This window comes from Pygocentrus nattereri, chromosome 4 (assembly GCF_015220715.1).
Source record: "Pygocentrus nattereri isolate fPygNat1 chromosome 4, fPygNat1.pri, whole genome shotgun sequence".
Classification (NCBI taxonomy): Eukaryota; Metazoa; Chordata; class Actinopteri; order Characiformes; family Serrasalmidae; genus Pygocentrus; species Pygocentrus nattereri.
In genome coordinates, this window is record NC_051214.1 from 38,421,472 (window position 1) to 38,444,478 (window position 23,007).

General features: G+C 37.8%; 1 protein-coding gene across 8 annotated transcripts in view; it reads right to left on the bottom strand.

Moving 5' to 3' along the window:
• Positions 1 to 23,007, bottom strand: part of LOC108424533 (ankyrin repeat and SOCS box protein 2-like) — a 43,068-nt gene that overhangs the window by 11,663 nt on the left and 8,398 nt on the right. For 2 of the 8 annotated variants that reach the window (XM_037537709.1, XM_037537708.1), the window contains exon 2: positions 22,064 to 22,218. In XM_037537709.1, coding sequence (XP_037393606.1) covers positions 22,064 to 22,218 — 155 coding nt within the window. Of the gene's footprint in view, positions 1 to 1,562; positions 1,734 to 5,002; positions 5,569 to 5,785; positions 5,940 to 6,054; positions 6,623 to 6,716; positions 6,889 to 7,010; positions 7,257 to 7,849; positions 8,006 to 8,101; positions 8,272 to 8,436; positions 8,560 to 8,670; positions 8,968 to 11,284; positions 11,622 to 15,216; positions 16,832 to 16,930; positions 17,085 to 17,282; positions 17,851 to 17,957; positions 18,130 to 20,132; positions 20,379 to 20,483; positions 20,640 to 21,258; positions 21,438 to 22,063; positions 22,248 to 23,007 lie in introns of those variants that run through there. The other 6 variants (XM_037537710.1, XM_017692612.2, XM_037537712.1 and 3 more) reach the window with 6 other exon arrangements.

Genomic DNA, 23,007 nt, shown 5'->3' on the forward strand with positions numbered 1-23,007 from the left:
TTGTCAATCCTCTAACTACAGTACCCAACATGCATTATGCACATACATCACGCAATCATTAGGAATCTCAATGATGCTCTACTAATCCTGACTGCTAGCCATTGATCACCAGGCTAATATCTGGCTAAAAGTAGTGAATTAGCACATCTCAAGTATCCACCCTAAAGCACGTGTACTCTTTCAAATTGCCTTCTACCTTAGATTTATCATCAGAAGAGGGATTTCCTAGTCTTTAAATCTGGAAATCTCACTCTAGAGGCTACTGCAGCAGTGCTGTAAGAGATAAGTGAGGCAGATGTAGCAATGTAGGCTTTTATATTATTATTTTGGCTGGGGTGTGCCATTAATGCAAGCAAATTTTATTTCAATGAATTTTGAAATACTATTGGCCCATTCATCATAAAATGTTACAAGGATCTGACACCTCAAAGTATCCTGCAATCTAAACTGGTACTACTTTTCAAATAAGACTACCCTTTATCAAGGGTTTCAAAGTAGTTCATTAGTGATTATTATTATTTATCATTAGTTGAGTTATGAACACCTTAAAACCATTAATAAACATTTATAGCACATACTTAAAAAAATGGATAAATCTGAATTTTTGATGAAGTTGACAGGCGTAATGTTGGCTGACAGGAAAAACAAAGTAATCAGCAATATTGTGAGGTTAAGCAGTGTGGGCTCACTAATCACTGTTGCCATTTTTAATTAGTGTTTTGATGTCTTGTAAATGGTTTTAGGTGCTTAAAATCTTATAACAATCAATATGTTTACTTTGAAACATTCATAAAGACTTTATAAAAGTAGTCTTATTGTAAAGTGGTAGTGTAAATCTTATAATAAAGATGCAGTGCAGATAATTAACAACACTTTTAAAGATAATTCATAAACAATCTTTGGATTATCCTTCACAAGTAAATTGTTCAAACACACTCTTGTACCTCTAAAGTCTGCAGGTTTTTCACATTTCTAAAAGTTTTTGTGGTGGCAGTGTAAGCAGCCTGCTGAAGGTCACTGGGTCAGGGTGATTTTGCAATGTGTTTTCGCAAGTCATGCGTGTGGAGTATTGTGTCTGACCTAGCTGTCTAGCTGAAAGAGTGTGGAGGTCAAGGCAGAAAGTACTTATCTTTCCTTCAATGTATAAATAGAATTCTGCACCAAGCAACCCTGTGGGAATATTGCATGGCCCAACTCTCTTTTCTTACCATCCTATCTCAATTTCTAAAATACAAAAATACTGGCAAACAGACAAATGATAGAATTAAAAAGCAACTAGCAAAGATTAATAATTGAAATCTTACATGTGGTTCAGATTTTTTTTCTTCTATTTCTAAGGTGCCCATGCAAATTGTGTCTAATTAAATATGACATGTAAAATACGTCAGTGCTGCACCGATATAAATCATTCAAAATGGTATAATTGATTAACAACTTGTTTCCATATAGAACATTCTCAAAAACCTCATGAAATGAATGAAATCAAAGCATGCCATGAAAGCAGATTGCTATAGCACTATACTACGGTATGCAAAAAAACAAAAAGACAAAAACGCACTTACCTTTTTTTTAACGAAAATGTTAGTTTAGGTTTCAGTAAGAAAAAGAAGAAAGACACTTTTACAGTTGATTCAGCTAAACTCGCTGTAGTCCTCTGCAAAAGAGGCCCCTATCTCTGTAGCCTCTCCACACTGTTTATAGTAGGCTACATGTCTAGAGAATGCACATGATCTAGGCAGAGTGTTCGCCAGCCTCTTAGCTCAGGTTGCGCCTGAAAGATAGCTGGCCTAGAATTTAAAGAGGAACTATAAGGATCCACACTGTTGAGATAGAAGTGCATATGGAAATCCCATGGCAGGCGACCAGGAGAGCAAGAATATCAAAGCTAAAGCAATTGTTAGGCCGCTTTCATTGTGTCAAGTTACAGAAGAGCCAAAACAACAAGACAAGTGAGACATGAAATAGTGTGAATACTTGCTCCTTATTTATAGACAGACATATCATGATACAGCTGGGGAATAGGTTATGAGCAAGGTTATGAACTCTTTTTCTTTGTTTACAAATCTAACTGCTGCAAACTGTTGCTTTAATATAAGAGTGAGAGATAAGGGCATCCTCGGTCAGTGAGAAAGAAATGTAAGTATGTAAGAGACTTCTTTTCAGTTGCTTTCATTTAAGAGTAAATGTACAAGTGTAAAAGTGAGTCTAGGTCAATAAAAAGAGCTTATGTGAATAAGAAGGATTATATAAATATTAAGGTTATAAGTCTATTCACATTGCAGTTGCTTCATTCTGCCTTTAGCTTCTAGCAACCTGACCTCATAGGACCCTGCAATGGAATTTTTATTCCCTTGGCTGACATATTCAGATTCTGGATGGCATTCAGGGTTTAAGTTGTCCTGTTAGAGGTCCATCGGTTCATTTAGTTGTCACTGAATAAGTCTTGTTTTTTGCTTTGTAGGCAAAATCAAGTACACGCTTACTTTAAGGGCTTGTGTGTAAAAGCAAAGGTCAAATATCAAACCATGACTACTTCAATAACCATTTGAATGCTTACATAATTGTTGCAGTTTAAGAAATGTCTTTTTTATGTGTGCTACATATGTCTACTTATATGCAGTTTCCTCCACATGTTTATAATAGTTACTAAATTATATTTATTATTAATAAAAAAAAAAAAAATATATATATATATATATATATATAATAGATTATATATTATTATTTGTACTGTAACTTTTATAATAACAACAACAATAATAATAATAATAATAATAATAATAATAATAATTATTATTATTATTATTGTTGTTGTTGTTGTTGTCTTGCAGTGCCCAGATCAACCATTCCCTGTATAAGCTCAATGATAATAATAATTAATTATTGTGTATGTCAACCAGTTGTGTATAGTAAAGGATTTCAATATCATTACAAGTCATAGTTTTTTGGGGTTTTTTTGCATAGATTGTTGACATTTTTCAAACTTTCTAAAAAATAACTATTTCAAAATCATTGAAAGTTGATATGACTCTAAATGTCATATGACAACAACAGTGTAGTGAGGGAAGCTATCTTTCCAGTACACATCTTACCTAACTGTCTGAATTAAATTATGACCTAGTTAATTATAGAGCACATCCAACCACAGGAATACACACACACACACACCCCCACAGACCTCATGAGATCAACAGATCCTCTTCCCAGAGGGCCTGTCAGTTAAATTGATGCATTTGAACATATATTGAGGAAAATAAGATTTTATTGCATGTAAACATGCACTGTCCTACAAGAGAGCAAAGCAGACCATTACTCCCCACGTGGTTTTCATCTCATTTTAGGAATATAGACAGTGTCTTAAAGTAATTAAAGGAAACAACACTCAGACAGCTCAGGTTTCAGTGGTGTCATGCAGAGGGCAATGTAATAGATCCCTTAAGGATTTTTCTAGAGGCTGTGTTTCACAATTAAACCAGTGGATTGAATTAACACATCATGATGATGGGCGTTCAGAATGTATGATTTTATTGATGCTTGCATGCACATAAACTTAGCACATGAGTTTGAAGGCCAAATATGCTATAAACAAAAGGTATAAACAAATGCAGATGCCAGAAAAGGTTTTTTCCATGATGCTATAGAGCCATTTTTGGTTCCCCAAAGAATCCTTCAGTGGATCTCTTTAGAGAACAACTTTAGTAGATGTGATGTGAGTCTGAAGAACCATTTTTTTAAGGTATAGGAAACCACCACATAATGTAAAGGCATGAGTAGTATGAGTACACTGAGGTCTGGAGATTTCAGACTTTGAGATTTAGTGCAGTCATTTACCATACAGAAAAACCTCTACTTCAAGATTGCCCACTCAGCAGTGACTGGTTCTCAGCTGACCTCAGAACAGCTTGGCCATATACTTAACCACTTTCCATGTTTACCCAGAGTAACTTTGACTTCTTGAGATGCACAGGTATGCAACATACATACTATAGGCTGGACACTGCTATGATAAAAAATTAGTTTATTATTTCATGAATGTCATTAGAATATTTTGCTTGTGAATCACAAACTTGGCAATTGTTTTTTATTTAGTTCACACATAATGTTGATAGTTGAGTCAGCATACCTTAATTTAGTTCTAATCTCTCACTGGGGAAGTACCCCTCTTGTCACTGGGGTGGTGTCCTCAAGGGTACATCTCAGTACCTTAACTCAGGGAACATAACTGTACCATAATTCATTGAAATGACATTTTTGAAGTTTTGAAGAACGTAACTGGAGTCAAATCTCAAATCAGTTCAAAAGTAACAGCAGTTTATGGAAGAATGTCTGGATGGGAAATGAAAAAATGAAAAGAAAAGGTGAATAATGAATTAATTATCCCAAAGTGCTTTACAGACAGGTGATAAAGCTTAACAGTAATACAAGAAATTATGAGTATTAATTCAAAATCATAAAAGAAAGTGACACAGATCAAAATAAAAGATAAATACAAAGACAAGTAGAGTTTGAATTAAAGACTAAATTAAAGAAATTGTGCACTGTGCTTGACTATTTAATAAAATATAGAAGTAAGCTCCACTCTTCAGAAGCATAAAAGAAAAGGGTTTCTCCACATTTTCTGTATGTTACTGAAGGTATTTGCAGAAGGTCAGTGCTTGCAATTCCAAGTTCCCATCCTAGAATGTAAACACTCCATGATGTAACTGGAGCTTTAGGGTCATTTATAGCCTTAAAAACTAGTAGCAGAATCTTCAAAATCTATCCTGAAAGATAGATTATGAGTGTGAGATAGATTAGACTTGTGAAAAGCAAATAATATGAGGAAACTTTAGAGTTTAAAGAAAACCCACTGAAAAAAACTATACAGTAGCATATATAATCACCTTGGTTTGCCGTTTGAAACTTGAAAACTGTTTAGTGGACTTAATTAAATGAATTCAAAGTGATGTAACTAAACAGAACTATTCACTCATGCATCAACTGCAAGCAGAGAGAAATCACATTCTTTTTACATTTTATTTTATTTAAACAATCACAAAAGTATCACAGACATATCTATCATTATAGTCTATCATTGCTATCAATGCACTACATCTATCATTATCATATACAATATTATACAATTATAATACAGAGTTTTATCATCGTAAACATTTTATGTACATGTTTCCATTAACAAAGATAGCAAGAACAGCTTTACTTATACAACACTGTGTTTACTTCAGAGAAGTAAAACAATGCTAAAGGCATGGAATTGATCAGTCAGTCCTGAACAGTAAATCACTTGACTAAAGAAATGTAGACATGCTGTTAAATTTTGTGTGACCATAAAAATATATGCATATAATTGTTCAAAAGACTGTTAAAGTAAAGAAAAGACTATTTTGGCTATCTAAGATAATTTTACATAATCAATTCACAGGAGACCCTTAAATGATTCCCGCTCATACTTTAAGAACTTGATCAGTCTCCCAGGTAGAGGAAGACTGCTGATTTGCCTCAGTCTATCAAGTCCCAGTCGCTGACGAATCTTTAGTCTGCAAAGATGCATCAAGGAGCGAGGAGGCTCTGTAGAGACAATATGATTTAAATATATATTCTTTTACAAATCTCATCTTATCTTAATTTAGGAGGATGCCTATTGCTCAAATCATCATGAAATTAACACATTGTAAAGAGCAGCTGGAAATTTAAAATCTATGAAAAATAAAAAGACAAACGTTTAGAGACACTGTTTTGCTCAGACAACGACAAATTGCATAATTACAAATTGTGAAATACTCACTTGACTTCTCTTTGATGTGGGCCCACTCGCTGTAACTGTCTAGGTGCTCAGTAAGCCTGGAACACAGTTTCACATGACCTACATAGTCCAACAGAACATCTATAATGGGTCCTGCCCAACAGCTGATTGAGGGGTTGGAGATCATCTCACAGAACTGTTGGTTCAAATAAAAATGATTGTTTAGAGCTGTTTACTTCAACGAAGAGACGATATTCACTTGATGTTAAGAAGAAGACTGTATTCACTGGGAGACAAAATCACTATTTTACCTGTACAGTGCCTTCTGACAGTTCATCAATGATGTAATATATCCCCTCTCTTCCACTCCTGTTTTTGATGGGTGGATGAGGATTGCTGCCGTAAGCACACTTAAAACATGAAAGAGCATCACAGCCATTGTCCATTAGGTACTTAAACATGACCAGATACTTCAAACAGAAAAGCAAAGTGGCTGGGAAGCTAGTTGGGTGTGTTGGGAGAGTAGCATTAACATTTGCACCATGTCTGACCAGCAGCGTGACCATTTCCATACAACCTTTCCTCACAGCAACAAGCAAAGCATTGAAAATGTCTAAGTTTGGGTTTGCACCAGCCTCCAGGAGCATTGTGGCTGCCTCAATATTACTGTTGGCCACAGCAAAGTACAGAGCTGTGCTGCGGCGATCCTCATACATCTTAGACCAGTCTTCTGATAGGGTGGCATTGACATCAAAGCCAGCATCAATCAGGGTCTCAATAACATCATCCCTGTTGCGCTCTGCTGCCATATGGAGAGGACTGATGCCACATCGTTTTATTTTGGCCCTGCTTGTTCTTGGTATCAGCATGGCCACGATCCTGAGGAAGGAAACAAATATGGACTTTTGCTTCAAATTCTCTCTGAAAATATTTTAACATCATTATATGGCAACTCAAACCTTGTCACACTAACCCATCATGTCCATTCTTAGCAGCAACATGAATAGGAAGCAGACCAGCTTTGTTGCATTTGTTGACATCGGCCCTTCTTGAGAGGAGAACCTCCACCACTTCACCATGACCATTCTTAGCGGCTTCAAACAAGGCCGAAGCCCCATCATTAGCCTGAGTGTTGACATCTGCCCCTAGAGAACAACTCCCTAAATGAATGCTGAGAAACTGGCAATGGCCTCCTCCAAGTTTTTTATTGCATAAAATGACCTTGACTTAATTGGTGCACAATTATTTTCTTGCACATTGTACGTACCTTTCATAAGTAGGAAGCTCAGCACTTCAGAAGCTCCACATTGAGCTGCTGTAAACAGAGGATCTATGCCATATATGTTTCTAGCCATCAACTTTGCCCCTGCTTGAAGTAGCATTTTGCACATCTCAACATTTTTGTGCCGTGCTGCTTCATGTAGTGGTGTTCCACCTTGCACACAGGACTTTGTGGTTGTTGCTCCATATCTTAAAAGAAGGCCCACAGCTTCTTCAAAGCCTTTTTCACAAGCTATGAAAACAAGCAATGTGTTGGCACATCAGCTTGTAGGCATATTCACCCAAATCAGTCTAGTAACTAGAATGATTTATCTCAGTGTACTTATCACAATTTCTGCCTGAATAAATCATTAAAATTGTTATGCAGAGCACTTTGATACAAAATGTATCATATTAAGATAAATAATTAGAGTCGGATTCTATCAGAGTCTGTTTGTAATGGCGAACCAGATGTCTGTAAGCTACCCCACAGCAAGTTATTATATTAAATGGTTACTGGTTATGCTGATGCCTGACGCATTGTTTGAGGTATGTTTTATACATAAAATGTTTTGTAAAATGCTCAAATAAAATAGACGTAAAGGCTCTTGCACAGCATGATTAGACTTTTTTTAAGTTTCAGTGATTACTTTGGAGTGCATCATTTTGGTTCCCATCAGCACCACTATAAGTATATCTGAGTTGGTAAGTTTCTTTACAAAGAACCTCTCATATCAAACATCTATCCAATGACTTTATTTACATCTCAACAAGAGAATTATGCAGAAATTTTGAAAAAAAAAAGTCCTTCAATTATCCTTTAAGTGTCTTTAAACGCACATTTACCTTTGTATAATGGAGTCTCCCACTGGTTATTTGCGAGATTGGGATCAGCACCCTTCTCTAAGAGGTAGTCAACGCAAGGTAAATGCTTGCGGCTCACAGCCAGAAGAAGTGGAGTCTGGTTCTTGAGAGTGCGACAGTTGATGGTCTGCGGTTCAGCTAAAGATGTCAGATACGAGATACAAATACACATCAATAACTAATGAACCTTCTGCAATAGTTCAGTACAGCAATGATTTCGAACTGATTTCTCACCTCTCAGCAAAACCTTCAGACACTCAAGATGACCATAGTATGCAGTCTCATGAAGGGGTATCCATCCATCTTTATTAGCTTCAGTGAGGTTTCTAGATTTCAGTAGTATTATATCTCTTAAAGCTTTGGCATCACCCTTCCAGATAGCTGAGAGAAAAGGGTCTAAATTTCTGAAAGATGAAATTCACAAAATATACTGAAAATCAACAACCAAGCCTTTGGTTGAGCCTTTGAACAAATATGACTGGGTAGGATACGTTAATGCCCCTTTTAAGCATAGGTTGAAGACATTTCACAGTACTTTGCAGGCATCAATCTCTCTGCTAGTTACTCACTTGATAGATTCAACAGTAACCCTCAGGAATCCATTGTGTCTTGTCCAAGCAACCACTTGATCCTTGTTTTTACTGAAGTAATGATTTTGAGCATCTTTGTTGATTTGTACACTCTGTTTTTCACTGGAACAATGATGATTTCATTATAAATTACAAGGAAATGTTTGAAAATATAGACCTCACTAAAATATGTGCTAGGTGTGTGTCAGTAAATATTTTTTGGTATGAAGTTACTTAGGAGGGTTTGCAGACAGATGATCTGGTGGGTTAGCAGGTGGGTTAGCTGGCGGGTTTGCAGGGGGAGGGATAGCCTGAGGCTGCCGGACACGTGAGCACCGGTCCAGTGTCAGCATATTGGAGCGGAATGCTTGATTATGTCTCGGTGTCAAATTTGCCTCAACTAGACTTCGCTCGATAGCCAACTGCAGGAGTTGCTCATCAGACATATTTGAGTAAGCACTGTAGTCTTCTGCCTCCACAGCTCCGCTGCTCAGGCTAGGCACTGACACCCTGGCTGCTGCCATGATCAACCTGTGGAAGGAAAGTGACTGAGAAATGTGGTACATCACTGCAATCCACATGTTTATGTACTGCATTACACAAGAAGAGAACAAAAGGATAAAAATAATGAGTAAACAACAAAAGTAAATAGTCCTGTATATTTAGCATATTAATTTGCAGTTATCATATGATACACTCTTTAAAAAAGGGTCTTGGTATGTCCTCAGTGCCAACTTTATAGTACCAATTTCCATTGCAAGTTTCATAGCTCCATACCCTTATCTTAAGCTTTTTACACTACTTTTCTGTTTTAAATGAGTTAAGATAAGAAAATAGTGAAAGAGTGATTGACATCAATCTCCCCTGTCAATTGAAGGAAATACTCAAACATTTGAAACTAGTGACAGGCAGCGCTATGCTTAGCAATCTTTTTTTCTTGGTTGCTGTACTTGTTATAAATCCTTTTAATATGTTGTCAATCAGAATTGCTTAGCCTTTTCTAGTAGTTAGCAGTTAGCTTGATAAATTAGACTGATTAAATAGACTGTACAGTGCTAACAATTGTGATTAAAACACTTCATTTACAAAAGGACAAGACCTCCTCAACATCAGACTTGCTCTGACCAGCCTCAGCATTAGCATTCACTCATCTGAAGGAGCAGCTTTCATAGTTTAAACCTCTGCCTTTTAGACAGGAAAACTGCTCCCTTGACATCTAGTTACTGAAAGATTTACCTGGTTTAATTAATGTAAACATGATTTTCGAGAATCCTTTTTGCTACATTCATATTTTTGCTAGTTCTTAAACGTGTGTTTGCATTGAACATCTTGTAAAGCCAATTTATTCACTCTGTCAGTACAAGTGCTATGGATGCTTAACAGCTATACTGAGCAATAATGAAGGAGGGAGGCCAACAGTCAAACTGAACCTTAAGGCTAGTTGTGAACTAAAGTTGCATGAAACCATCATGAAACTAATTTGTACTTGAGCAACATAATGTAAAGTGTCTTTGAATTCACTTGAAACTCCTCAAACTTCAAAAAGCTACAACATCATGGAAAAAGTTTCAACTCAAATCAGTAATAACAAGATATGTTCTAATGACTGATTTTACCAGATCAATGGACAAGAAAATAAAACCGCTGCATTAACAAGCTGGCTAATGCTAACAGCTGTTTAAATGGCTGCTTGTATCAGAATTTATTCTTATTGTTAGCCTGCTGTTATTGTGGTTTACATGATTTAGCTAGATTCATTTTCTCCTCTTCTTATGCGTGTAAATTTACACAGAGATCAGTTTCATCTGGAATCCAAAATGTGAAAAATAATACAAAAGAGGAAACAGAAGTGTGCTTGTGACCTTGTGCTTCTAGGACAGGAAAACTGAGGCATTATAACCATAATAACTACTCAGACAGTATTTTTCAAAGGCTAAACATACTGTACACTCACATATATGGTAAAGAAACTTAGATGGATAAATACAAGATACATAATCAAATGTGTTGTGTACAGCTGTCAAAAATGTGTAACTGTCTATATTGCAGGCAACTCCCAACATGCAAGTAGTTGCAATAAATTTTGTCACGTGAAGTCAGTCTTAAAGGCCATGTTGTACTTAGGGTACATTTACATTGTTTGTAGTTTGGAGAACAAAAATCTACCTTTACAGTACATTTTTTCTGACACTATATAGCTACTAGTTTAAGTGCTGTTATTTAATCATGTCATGTATGTAATGAACAGATAATTTGACCAAGATTTGGACATGGGCCAAAGGTCTCTTATGAAAAAGGTCTAAGATTGCTTTGTTTGCATAAGTGTTTTTGGCAAGACAACAACAACAACAGCAACAATAATACTAATACTAATACCACTAATTGTTATGTTTATTATTGTTGTTGTTGTTTATATTATTATTATTATTATTATTATTACTATGCAATTAAAATATTGCTATCTGATACTGGAAACATTTGTAACACTTTCTGAATGATTAACATTATGCTACTTATCTCTATGTATCTCAAACCAATGTTGGTTTTTCAAACGATTTAATCGAATGGAATCTGTTCTGTTGTTCAAAAATGAACAAAAGTGTAATAAGGTCATGCATATCAGACTTGCATGCAAACACAGGAATGTTTTTATAACCATCATATTATTGAAGGAACAGTTTTGCGAAACAACATTTGTGATTTTCATAAGTTGAACTTCAGAAATTGCCTGGTATAGTTATGTCAGCATTTTTGCATTGTAGCGATGCCATTATTCACATTGCAGGAACTGTGGTCAGTGTAATTTACGTGTGTGCTGAAGACTAATGCTATTAAATTGCCTACCTACCTTTCTAAATGTCAGTCCTGCTCTTTATGAAGTCTCCCCTCGAGTGCGCTCCAGGGCTCTGTGTACATTCCTTAAGTGCTGCAGTGATACAGTTTGATTTCATGGTATAAACATGTGACCTCACAGATATCTTTAGCTTGTCTGGCCTGGATTTGGAGGGGTGGGGGGTGGTTATTAGCAGGAGATACTGTGGAAGGAACTACAGACATGCAGTGAGCTTATTTACAGGTGATTAAGAGTAAACAGACTGAAAAATAGAGCTAGTCTCACTAGTCTGCTCTTGTGTCATACCTTTATGTTTGCAAAAAGAAAATATTTACTTATTTGGCCGCTTGTGGCAAATTCACCCCTGTATGAGTTGCTATTGTTGTTTAATATTTTTTTATTATAGAAATAAAAGTATTAAATAAATCCTTTGTAAGGATATTCCATTCTTTAAGAATCTCTGAATATTTGGTTTGATATTATGCTGATATAGCATCACTGAGGATTCCTTATAGAAGTGAATTAGTTGTGAGCCTTTTGGAAGTCATGTCTTAGCGAACTTAAAGTCGTCAGCACTGCAAGCTACTCTCTTGAACTTTCACATATTTACAGGAACAGTACTTCAGTGTCTGTAACTGAAACTTCATTAGCTGTGGCTATTAAATGACCCACAAAGTTCCAGTGCTGGTGGTGAAGGTTGTGGGTCAGTGTTATTTGCATTTACACAAAACTGTTTAGCAGATACTTTAATCCATATCAGTTTATAATGGCTTCTGGGGGTAAAGATACAAAACATGTAGCGTTCATGCAAAGGTTGTTTCCTGTACTAGTCTGGAGAAACCTTGTATTGTACTATATTAATGCATTTATAACAAGTATGTCATCCCAGTTGTCAACAGTGGTCCATCAGAGGGCAGTCTCTGTGCTAATGCTACAGACTGGAAGAACTAATTCAGTCTTAACCCAGTCAAAAAATCCAGATTCAAAGCATATAATCTAAATGTGTGGGCATTCTAACTGTGCTAAGAAAACAATGTCCTCTGGATGGTCTTTGTTATTTAAGGTAATGGACATGTTTTCTGATGTCCTTAGATGTTCACAGGATAACTCTCTTTCCTTTCTTTGTTTTCCCTTCTCCCTTTCACACAAAAGGCTACTTTTGCATGCCTAAAACATAAAGTTACGGTCAAGCATTTTGCTGTAACCCACGCTAATTTATCATTTGAATTCCATATACTGTTAGTACTGCCTGCTTTTTATGAAACATACACCAAATGGTCAACAGTGTGTGGATATCTCTCCTAATTATCGAGTTCATGGTGTTTTCGCAACAGCCATTGCAATCAAGGACACATGCAATCTCCATATACAAACATTGGGTATAAAATAGTTTGCACAGAACTCAGTGACTTTAAAAATGACACTGTCGGGATCATCTTAGCTGTGAGGCCACCAAGAGCTGAAGTGTGTAGCTTGTTAAAAGTGCAGCAATTTTTTCCTCTGGAGTGATGAATCATGCTTCATCTGGCAGTTTGATGGACAATTGCCAACAGAATGCTACCTGTTGGCATACATTGTACCAAGAGTAAAGTTTGCTGAAGGAGGGATAATAGTCTGCAAGAGGTTGGGTCCCTTAGTTCCAGTAGCTCAGCTGACTTGGAGCTGCTGATGGTGAAGTGCAGAGCCTTTTGTCTGCCTAGAGAGTTCATCTCTGTGTACATTCTGGCTACTTACATTCCGCCATGCACGAATTCTGCCACGGCGCTAGGGCTGCTGCATGGCGCCATCAGTAAACAAGAGACCATGCACCCAGACACCACATTCATTGTTCCCGGCGACTTCAATCACTGCAACCTGAGGACTGTCCTCCCCAAGTACCATCAGCATGTGAGCTTTCTGACGAGGGAGAATAACATACTCGACCATGTTTACAGCAACGTGAGGGGGGCGTACAGGTCCATGCCTTGGCCACACTTCGGACAGTCTGACCACATCTCTGTGTTCCTCTACCCAGCATACAGACAACTCCTCAAGCAAGCACTTCCAGTGAGTAAAACTGTCAAAGTGTGGAATGAAGAAACTGACTTACTGCTTCAGGACTGCTTTGACAGTACAGACTGGGATGTGTTCAGAACTCCTGCTATGAGAGAGGACTGTACTGTTGATCTAGAGGACTATGCTTCCGGGGTAACGGGCTACATCAGCAGTTGCATTGAAAGCGTTGTCCCTACAAGGTGCTGCAGAAAATACCCCAACCAGAAACCCTGGATAAATGGTGAAGCTCGGTCCATGCTATGTGCCCTCCATGCTGCATTTCTCTCAGGCAACACTGAAGATTACAAAAGTCCAGATATGACCTGCGTAGATCTATCAGAGAGGCCAAGAGACAGTACAGGCTGAAGCTGGAGGGCTACTACACCACCACGTACTTGCAGCGCATGTGGCAAGGACTACAGCACATCACCTACTACCAACAGATGAGCAGGGTGGTCACAACCAGCCACACTACACTACCTGATGAGCTAAATGAGTTTTATGCTCGCTTCGAGGCCCTCAACCCTGGCCGACCGAGAGACATTATGGCCACACAGAACACATCACTCACTGTGACATTAGTGGATGTGTGCAGGACCTTGAAGAGAATAAACCCACAGAGAGCAGCCGGCCCAGACAACATCCTCGGGCATGCACTCAGGGTTTGCTCATCAGAACTGGCTGATGTGTTTGTGGACATATTCATATTCACATTCACATTCATATCTGTTCCTCACACAAGCTTTTGTGCCATCCTGCTTCAAGTCCACCATCATCATGCCCCTCCCAAAAAAAAAAGCATTGTGACCTGCCTAAATGACTATCGCCCTGTTGCAGCTCACCCCAATCGTGATGAAGTGCTTCAATAGAATAGTCATGACTCACATCCAGGAGACCATTCCGAACACTATAGACCCTCTTCAGTTTGCATACTGACGGAACAGGTCCACAGACGACGCAGTGAACACTGCCCTTCACACAGCCCTCACACAACTGGAGGGCAAGGACACATATGTCAGAATGCTCTACATTGACTACAGCTCAGCATTTAACATGGTCATCCCACACAAACTCTCCGAAAAGCTCCGAAAAGTGGTCTCACAACACACCTTATCATCAGGAAGTACCAGCGACTGTACTTTCTTAGAAGACTGAGGAAATTTGGCACGTCAGCCAAAATTCTCAGCACCTTCTACAGGAGCATGATCAAGAGTGTTCTTACCAGCTCCGTCACAGTCTGGTATGGAAACTGCACTGCTCAGGACAGGAAGGCTCTCCAGCATGTTATCAAAACTGCACAGTCCATCTCAGGAGCAGCCTTCCCCTCACTACAGGACATTTATCATGCCAGGGTCATCAGAAGGGCCCGAAACATTAACAGGGACAGTACACACCCCCAGCACAGACTCTTCACACCCCTGCCTTCAGGCTGGTGAATACCTCACTCACTACCTCTTCCCCCCTCCCATTCTGATCTGGTTTAACCTCGTACTCAATAACTTTATTACCTACACTGCACCTTACCTACACTGTACTGCTGCTGTTAGAACAATACTGTTTACATCTATTACCTGCACAGAACAATATTGTTTACTGTTTACATCTATTACTTGCACAGAACACTACTGTTTACTGTATACATCTGTTTACATCTGTTACTTGATGCACTTTATGAACAGCTGCTCTACATATTTGCACATAACTTTAATTTTATTTCAACTTTGCACATACTGTTCATTTTTACTTGTACTTTTACTTTTTTACTACTGTTTTTAGAATTCTTATTTTCTGTTTTTATTCTCTTAAGATTATATTTGGTGAATGGAGGAACAGCAAAGTAAGAATTTCATTGTACAGTGTAACTGCCTGTTCTGCTGTGCACATGACAATAAAACTCTTGAATGTTGAAAGGGTCCTGTTAATGTTTCTATGTATTATTTTATTACACATTGCATAGCATACAAAAAATGTAGAGAATTATATGCTCAAAACTGTTAGCAGTGGTAGCAGTGCTGACTCCCCAAATGCTTTTTTTTAATGAATGGGCATAAATTCCCACAGACACAAAAAAAAATAAAGGGGTTTTGGAAAGTTATGTCTACCAAGCTCATATAGGTGTGGTGTCCACAAACTTTTCTGAATCACTTTATATATAAATACACACGCTAACCCCTCAAGATATTAAAGAAATGTCTTAATGCTTTCATAAATTCTTCATTAGACAACTGTATGTTGCCCTGTGGACATATTCAAGGTCTTGCTCAGGCCCTAAATGGACCAGCTTCAGCATATCTTGCGGGACCTTGCTTGTTTTTGCAAACTACCTACAATCACTTACAGATGGTGGAAAGTGTGTTTCTTATGGAATTTCATCTTTCCAATGCTTTACGTAGTGTCTTATATATAGAGGCGGGTAATCCAGATACAAAAGGAAAAACCCTCCCCTGAATTTTGTTCCAACTTCCTGGCTTCTCTATTTTCCTCAAATCAGCAGCAAGATGTTCAGACAGTTTGAACAAAATCCCAGGAAGGGTTTTTACTTTCCAGGACTGGATTACTCGCCTCTACGAAGGTCAGCAGTCTCCTTGGGTGTTTTGCCCTTATTGAAACAAAAATCAGCATGGTTCTAATCTAAAATATCAAATCTATCATGTATCAAATCATGCAATATAGTATATATCAGTGGTATACACAGTGAGCAAGTTAACAAAATATTTAAAAAAAAGTTAGAAAAACCTTTTGTAAAATATTCCTCAAGTAAAAATAAAAGACATAACAGCACTGGTACAAAGCCTCAACCAGCACAAGATATGAAGGATTAAACTCATCTGAAGTTTGATGCACGAAGCAGTAGTTTTCAGTTTCTGTATGAGCAAGAGGTAAAACAGGTAGTTGACTAAAAGATGTGCTGTGATCGCTTTGCTTCAATTTGAAAGCACATCACAGTCACAGATATTTTAGACAATGTAGTTTTACTTTACAGTAATGAGTAACAGCACATTCTGCACAAAACAGTTGAGTGAACAAAGTAGAATATTTTACTTTGAAATCAAGTGAACTTAAAGTAGTATGTTTCCTAAAATGAAAATTCTATAATAAAGTACAGAAACTTGCACTTAGGTACAGATACTTAACTACAGTAAACAATTACATACTGTATATGTCAAAAAAAAAGTAAGGTTACAGGAGAAGCAAGGTAAAACCTTTTTAACATTTAATTTAAGCTGATATAAAGGGATTTTATTCCAAACAACTTGAAGCATTTCACTTGGTTCTTTTTCACAGAGTGTAAAGGACAGTCCCTGTGCTCAAATGATGTAGAAAATGAATGATTTTCTTTTTTTGGGCAACAGTGATGTTCATCATTACTGTTCCCTGTTGCTTAAAGCATTTATTTCTGCTGCTTAAAGTTTAGGTACTCGATAAGTCTTCTTGGAAGTGGCAGTGTGCTGATATACTTTAGCCTTTCTGTACCCATCAGCTGCCGGATCCTTAGTCTGCAGAGCTGCATTAGACATTTTGGCAGAGCTTGAAAGAATACAAAAACAATGTTAGATAGTAGAGCAGCTGTGTTAATGTATATAGCTGTGTATACGTATTTTCCTTGATCAGATTGGTTATACTCACTTGATTTCTCTTTTATATGTGCCCAGGAGTCATAGATTTCCAGCTGTTCATTGAGTCTTGAACAGAGTTTAACATGTCCTACATAGTCCAGCAGCAGGTCTATCATGGGTCCTGCCCAGCGATTCACCATAGGATGAGAGATCATCTCACAGAACTGTCAGTACAGATCAAATAATATCTGGTCAACACTGAAATCTGACCAAAGATGAATAGTGTACACAAAATGTGTGTGAAAACAGGTAATAAAGTGTATGGTAAATGTAAAACAGTGCGCAGTGATCTATAGACATTTGACCATAATTTGCAATTATGAAGGTTTAATTATCTCTTCAGGTTCCTCAAACTTTCCCACCTGCAAACAGGAGTGTGTGGCCATCTGAGGTCTATATTGTAGCTCACAACTGATATATGTAAAGTCCATATTTGGATGTTGCTTGAAGCTGTATTCACACTGAAAGCATGCTATGGCATCACCACCATGGTCCATCACACATTTTAGCATTGTGAGGTTCCTCACACTTAGCATCACACAGGCTGGGAAGGTGGTGGGGTGTGTGGGGATGGAGGCATTAACGTTGGCTCCATGCTCCATAAGCAAGGTGGCCATCTCAACATGATCCTTCCTCACTGCCAGCAGAAGGGGGTTGAATGGGTCTAAGTTAGGGTCAGCTCCAGCCTCCAGAAGCATGGTGGCAGCTTCAATGTTGCTATTGTCAACAGCAAAGTACAGAGCTGTAATGCGACGGTCTTCATACATGTGGGAATGTTTTGGAGCCAGGACAGCATTTATTTCAAAGTCAGCCTGGATCAGGAGCTCCAGGACATCATCCTCATCATTTTCAGCTGCCAGATGCAGAGGACTGATGCCACTTTGTTGTATTTTAGTCTTGCTCGTGGTTGGGATCAGCATGGACACAATCCTAAAGAAGAGAAGGGATGAGGCAAGACAAACAAAGTTGTTGAACTACATAAATTATATTAAACATAGGTGAATAATTACTAATGGATGTGTCTGAGCATTATCTACCCATCACTTCCACCCTTTGCAGCCACATGAAGAGGTAAAAGTCCATCCTTCCCAGGCCTATTAGCATCAGCACTCTGAGACAGAAGTAACTCCACAATCTCTGTGTGACCATTCCTGCAGGCCTCATATAAAGCTGTAGCACCATCCTTTGCTTCACTGTTTATGTCAGCACCTTCATAAATATATACACAACAAATTATGAGAGTACATTAGTGCTGTAGGTTTCAAGACCGTAAATTAACGGTCTTGGTCTTGTCATGATGCCAGGGTAAGGTAGGATCTGTTTGAGATAACTGCAAATTGAAGCTTTTACTCAAATCATCACTGAATATAAAAAATAACCTAACAAATAATAAAACAGTGCTTTCTCTACATAGTTAAACAAACTGTGTTCACTGCAGGTTGAGGATCGACTTGATCTTTCTGTGATGATTAACAGGGTATTATTTGTTTGTTCATGTTCATTGGCTCGAAAATCGAAACATACAAATCAGAATCTTATTATTGCTTTGCTTTCAATTGATAATAAAAATGTATGTTGACATTGGGTGGTTACATATTCATATGTTTTAGAGAAGAAGGGATAGAGAATAACTTTGTCATCACTTGCTACCAAAAGTCACAACGCAGAATTGGACTAAGACTATAATATTAAAATAATTAATAATGTTTTTTGGGTTATATACTATTTAATGTTACATTTTCCAAAATAGATTATGAAATAGAACATTATTTATTGCTATGTATCATGTATAATTAATGAAAATGAATGTAAAATGAACTACAAGTGAATTTGTCACACATTTGGAACCTCCCATAGAGGAGATGGACTCCATCTCCCAGAATCTTCTGGAGTCTCACGTGACTTCCAACTCTCCACCACACTCCTATCAGAGATCTCAGTCTCCTGATTACTAATACTATCTGTGTTGGTATCATGTGACTTAGGTTAGACTATAAAAGCCTGGGCTTTAGACAGTGTCTTTTGGAAGTATTGTTTCTCTGAGACTTTCTGAGTGTTTTCCTCTTGTGATGTTAGTTCCTGTGTGTTTTGACCTTTGAATTAGTTTGCTGGCTTTTTGACTTTCGTCTTGCCCTTTTTGTAGCTTTGTTTGTGTTTTGGATCTGTGTTTTTTGACCTTGGCCTGGATTTTGACTATGTTGCTGTTTTGCCCTTTTGACAACTGGTGATTTTCATTAAATCACACTTGTCTTTTATCCGCGTTCATCTGTGATTCTGTTGCCATCACAGAATTTGAGTTTTGTCAACCTTCTTTTTTGTTTTAAATTCTAATCTGGATCTTGACTTGACATTTACAAACTTTTGGTTTGACTCGGATGGCAATCTAATATGATTTAGACTTGCCCCTAGTGACCTTGACTACAACAAACTTGACGCCAACTGTCATAGTGTACTTACTCTCAAAAAAACTAATCAGCTGGGAGAAAATTTTTCAGAATTATCAGGTGAAAGGTGCGTTCACACTATTGCGGCAAGCATGTCTTTCACGTTGCCCTGTACAATGGGACGAATTTACATCAATCAAGGTGGCAAACTACTCATCAGAGGAACTCAGTGAGTATTTGCAATGGATTATTTTGTGATTAAAGATAACCTGAATAAATACACGTTTTAATATTCTACAGCGACACTCCGCACAGAGCAGTAAAAAATTACACCATTAAAAGTGAATAGACGAGATGTGCACAAACCTTTTTGCTGGAAAATTAAACTAGCTCCAGTGTTGGCTCTAGCATTAGCTTATCTGAAGGGGCAGCCTAACTCAAGCCTCCACTATATTAGAAACAAAAACTGCTGATTTTCCTGAATCCTTTTTTAAGAGGCCTATTTTTGTACTGCTGACCTTTTTAGCCTGTTTAGCAGAAGTGCTACGAATACCAGGTAGCATGTATCTGAAGGTCAATGGACATAGCAGCAGTAACTAAAGACAGGAGGTCTCTCTGAGTTACTAAGGGGATCAGAACTTTCCAAACAGTCAACTGCATTTTAGAGTAAAACCACAAAATCTGGTCACCAGGACTGAGACTGGGAACCCCTGCTGAAAATGCTACTCTATGAACTCTACTCTGTTAGACTGAATAGAAATGTGTTAAATTACAACAGATGGAAAAATTAACATGTTTGAGTGTAGTAACTTTAGCAATTTTACAAACCGTTTTTCAACAGGAACTTTAGAACCTTAACACATCCACATTGGGCTGCCAAGAACAGAGGGGTCACACCATAAAGGTTGGGAGAGCAGACCATGGCCCCATAATCCAATAGAATCTCACAGATTTCCTGATTGTTTTGTGTCACTGCCTCGTGTAGAACGGTCCATCCATCCAAACATTTCTGATTGACATCTGCCCCATACTGCACAAGGAGCTGCACCATTTGTACATTGAATGTTGCACAAGCTGAGGGGCAGGAAAAAATGATATTCGGTGAAGAAAAATAAGCATATCATACATATCCATATCATACATAACTATGTTTGACTAAGCTATAACAAATGGAGTTACCTTCATACAGGGGGGTGTCATTGGACGTGGTTGGGATGCCGGGGTCTGCTCCATTCTTCAAGAGATATTTCATGCATGCTAAATGTCCCCTAGATACAGCCAGAATAAGAGGAGTCTGGTTTTTAAGGGTTTTACTGTTGATCATCCATGGGGCAGCTGAAATTATGAGGAGACAAAGAATATTGCTTAGCTTTTACCAGTGAAGGCTTTCTGTATGCTCTGATTACTTACTGATTCACTGTAGTGCTCAATATAAGTCACCTTAAGTCTCACAACTCTGGTTATGGTACATTTTTACTGTGGAACAGTATTGGTGGTATTCACCCACGAACAAAGCATGACCTGCTACACTTGCTGGCGTTTCAGTGTTTTGTGGTTATTTGATTGGCTAGAAGAAAATTACTTGAAAGTTAATGTGACATGTGCCAGATAGAAATTTAAGCAAGAACAATTTAATCAAATTTAGATCATTTTATCAAACTTAAATAAATAGAACCCCTCCTACAGTTATTCTAGTATTCCACTTCTGACAGACATATGATCTGAAAGGAGTCTCTACACTACCAGTACCCCAAAACCTCTCAAAATTTCCAAATGTTTCCATGTTTTATATTTAGTCCTGTAAACATCACAGTATATTTCCTGTATTTTCCTATATTTCTAACACAGTTCTTTCAACTCATCCTGAAACTGTCAAGCCATTTTAAATTAGAATATGTGCTGTAAATGGTTCCTGTGAGTGGCATTAAGAACCACTGCTGAATGCTGAACTCACCTGCTAGCAAAATCGTCAAACAATCAATCTGGCCATAATATGCAGCTTCATGCAGTGGGGTCCACCCATCTTTATTTGGTCCCATTAAGCTTCTTGGATTCGTCACAGACATCATGATATCCCTCACTTTGTCTGCATCACCACTCCGTATGGCTTGGATCAATGGGCCCTCATCATCCCTGGAAATCAAAGGTCACGCTCCGAGTGCACACTGCTCATTTCTTAGGTTTAGGTTTTGTAGCATTGTTTTCTTGGCTTAAACTTAGTGTGATTTAGTTTGCATTGAGACATAATATACCTATTCCTATTAAGGGGGCTGCCTCTTGTTTATACATAATTATCAGTTATTTTGAAAAATCTATTTCTTTTTTTCTATTGAGCCTTCTTCACTCAGTCATGTTTCAAAACCTTGAGTCATGGTTGGTGAAAAGTACAAAACATTTTCCTCAAATGAACAACTACTCAACAGACCTAAAGGTGACTGGGTGGACGCCATTTTTGCCATATGACAGATTACATGCCTCTGCTATTGCTGCCTCTGACCCTAATGAGAAATTATTCTTTACATTTCTCATTAGAACACAAAAAGTGTTTGTTTTATAGCATCACGCAAAGAACCCTTCATAACCCCTGTATTTGTAGAGTGAAAAAATGCTGCATCAGCAACCAAACCATAATAATAACAACAATAACTTAGAAGCTAAAAGGAATCTGTATGTCATGGACCAAATGATTGCATAAACTGCTGTCTAGACCCTCAGGAGGGCATGCTGCTTTTCTGTGCACACCTGTTGCAAAGGCTTACCCATGAGAGCTGGCATTGAGGGAGACAGGGCGCGGAATAGTCCAAGAGGGAAGGGTCATCCAAGGATAGCTTTGGTGGGATCCTGGGAAGGCCACTGGATCATGGGTCACCTGAGCATCCTGCAGCCTTCTCTCCCCTGCCAGCTGCACCAGCTGCTGCTCGGCCAGTGTTCCAAACAAATGTTCTGACAATCATGTGCAACAAGTTCATCGCATTTTGTCATAAATGCATTATGAAAGATGGTTCTTCAGGTTGATGGAGAATATGTTGTATATGTGTAACATCCTGTTTTGTTCCACCCTTGTCTTTCTCTGTTTCAGGCTTGGTTTCCTTGTTTTCCTCTGATATGTGCCTTTGTTTACTTCTGCCATGTGCTTTTGTTTTTTGGTTTCCTTGTGGTTCTGTTTTATTTCTTATTTGTTTCCCCTTCTTATTTGTCCAAAATATTGCCCCTGTCTCTGCCATGGAACCTAATAAAACCAACTCACACGTGCATCCTCTACATCTCCTGCTCACCCCATGTCGCAATAGGGTTCTATTCTAGTCTATACATTCTTAAGTTACATTTGTAAAAATAGAAGAAATGTCATATACAAATAACATCATTAATCTCCAACATTTCTCCATAGATCTGAAGAACTAGTTCACCATGCAAAGAACCATTTAAGTGTGACATGGTTCTATATAGAACCATTGCTTTTACAAATATTTTTAAATTGTGTAATTATTAAAAACAATAATTCAAAATATACCATTTAGCAAAATCATACTGCATCATTATTATACTGATAATAAAATAATTTAGCAAAATTTTAACATATAATACATAGTTACAAATATACCATTTGTGACATACTATACTACTAAGTCTCTTATCAGGTAAGTCAATAAGAAATATGAACAATTTACCAAAGTTTCAGTAAAACTGATTATTTTAAAGATAT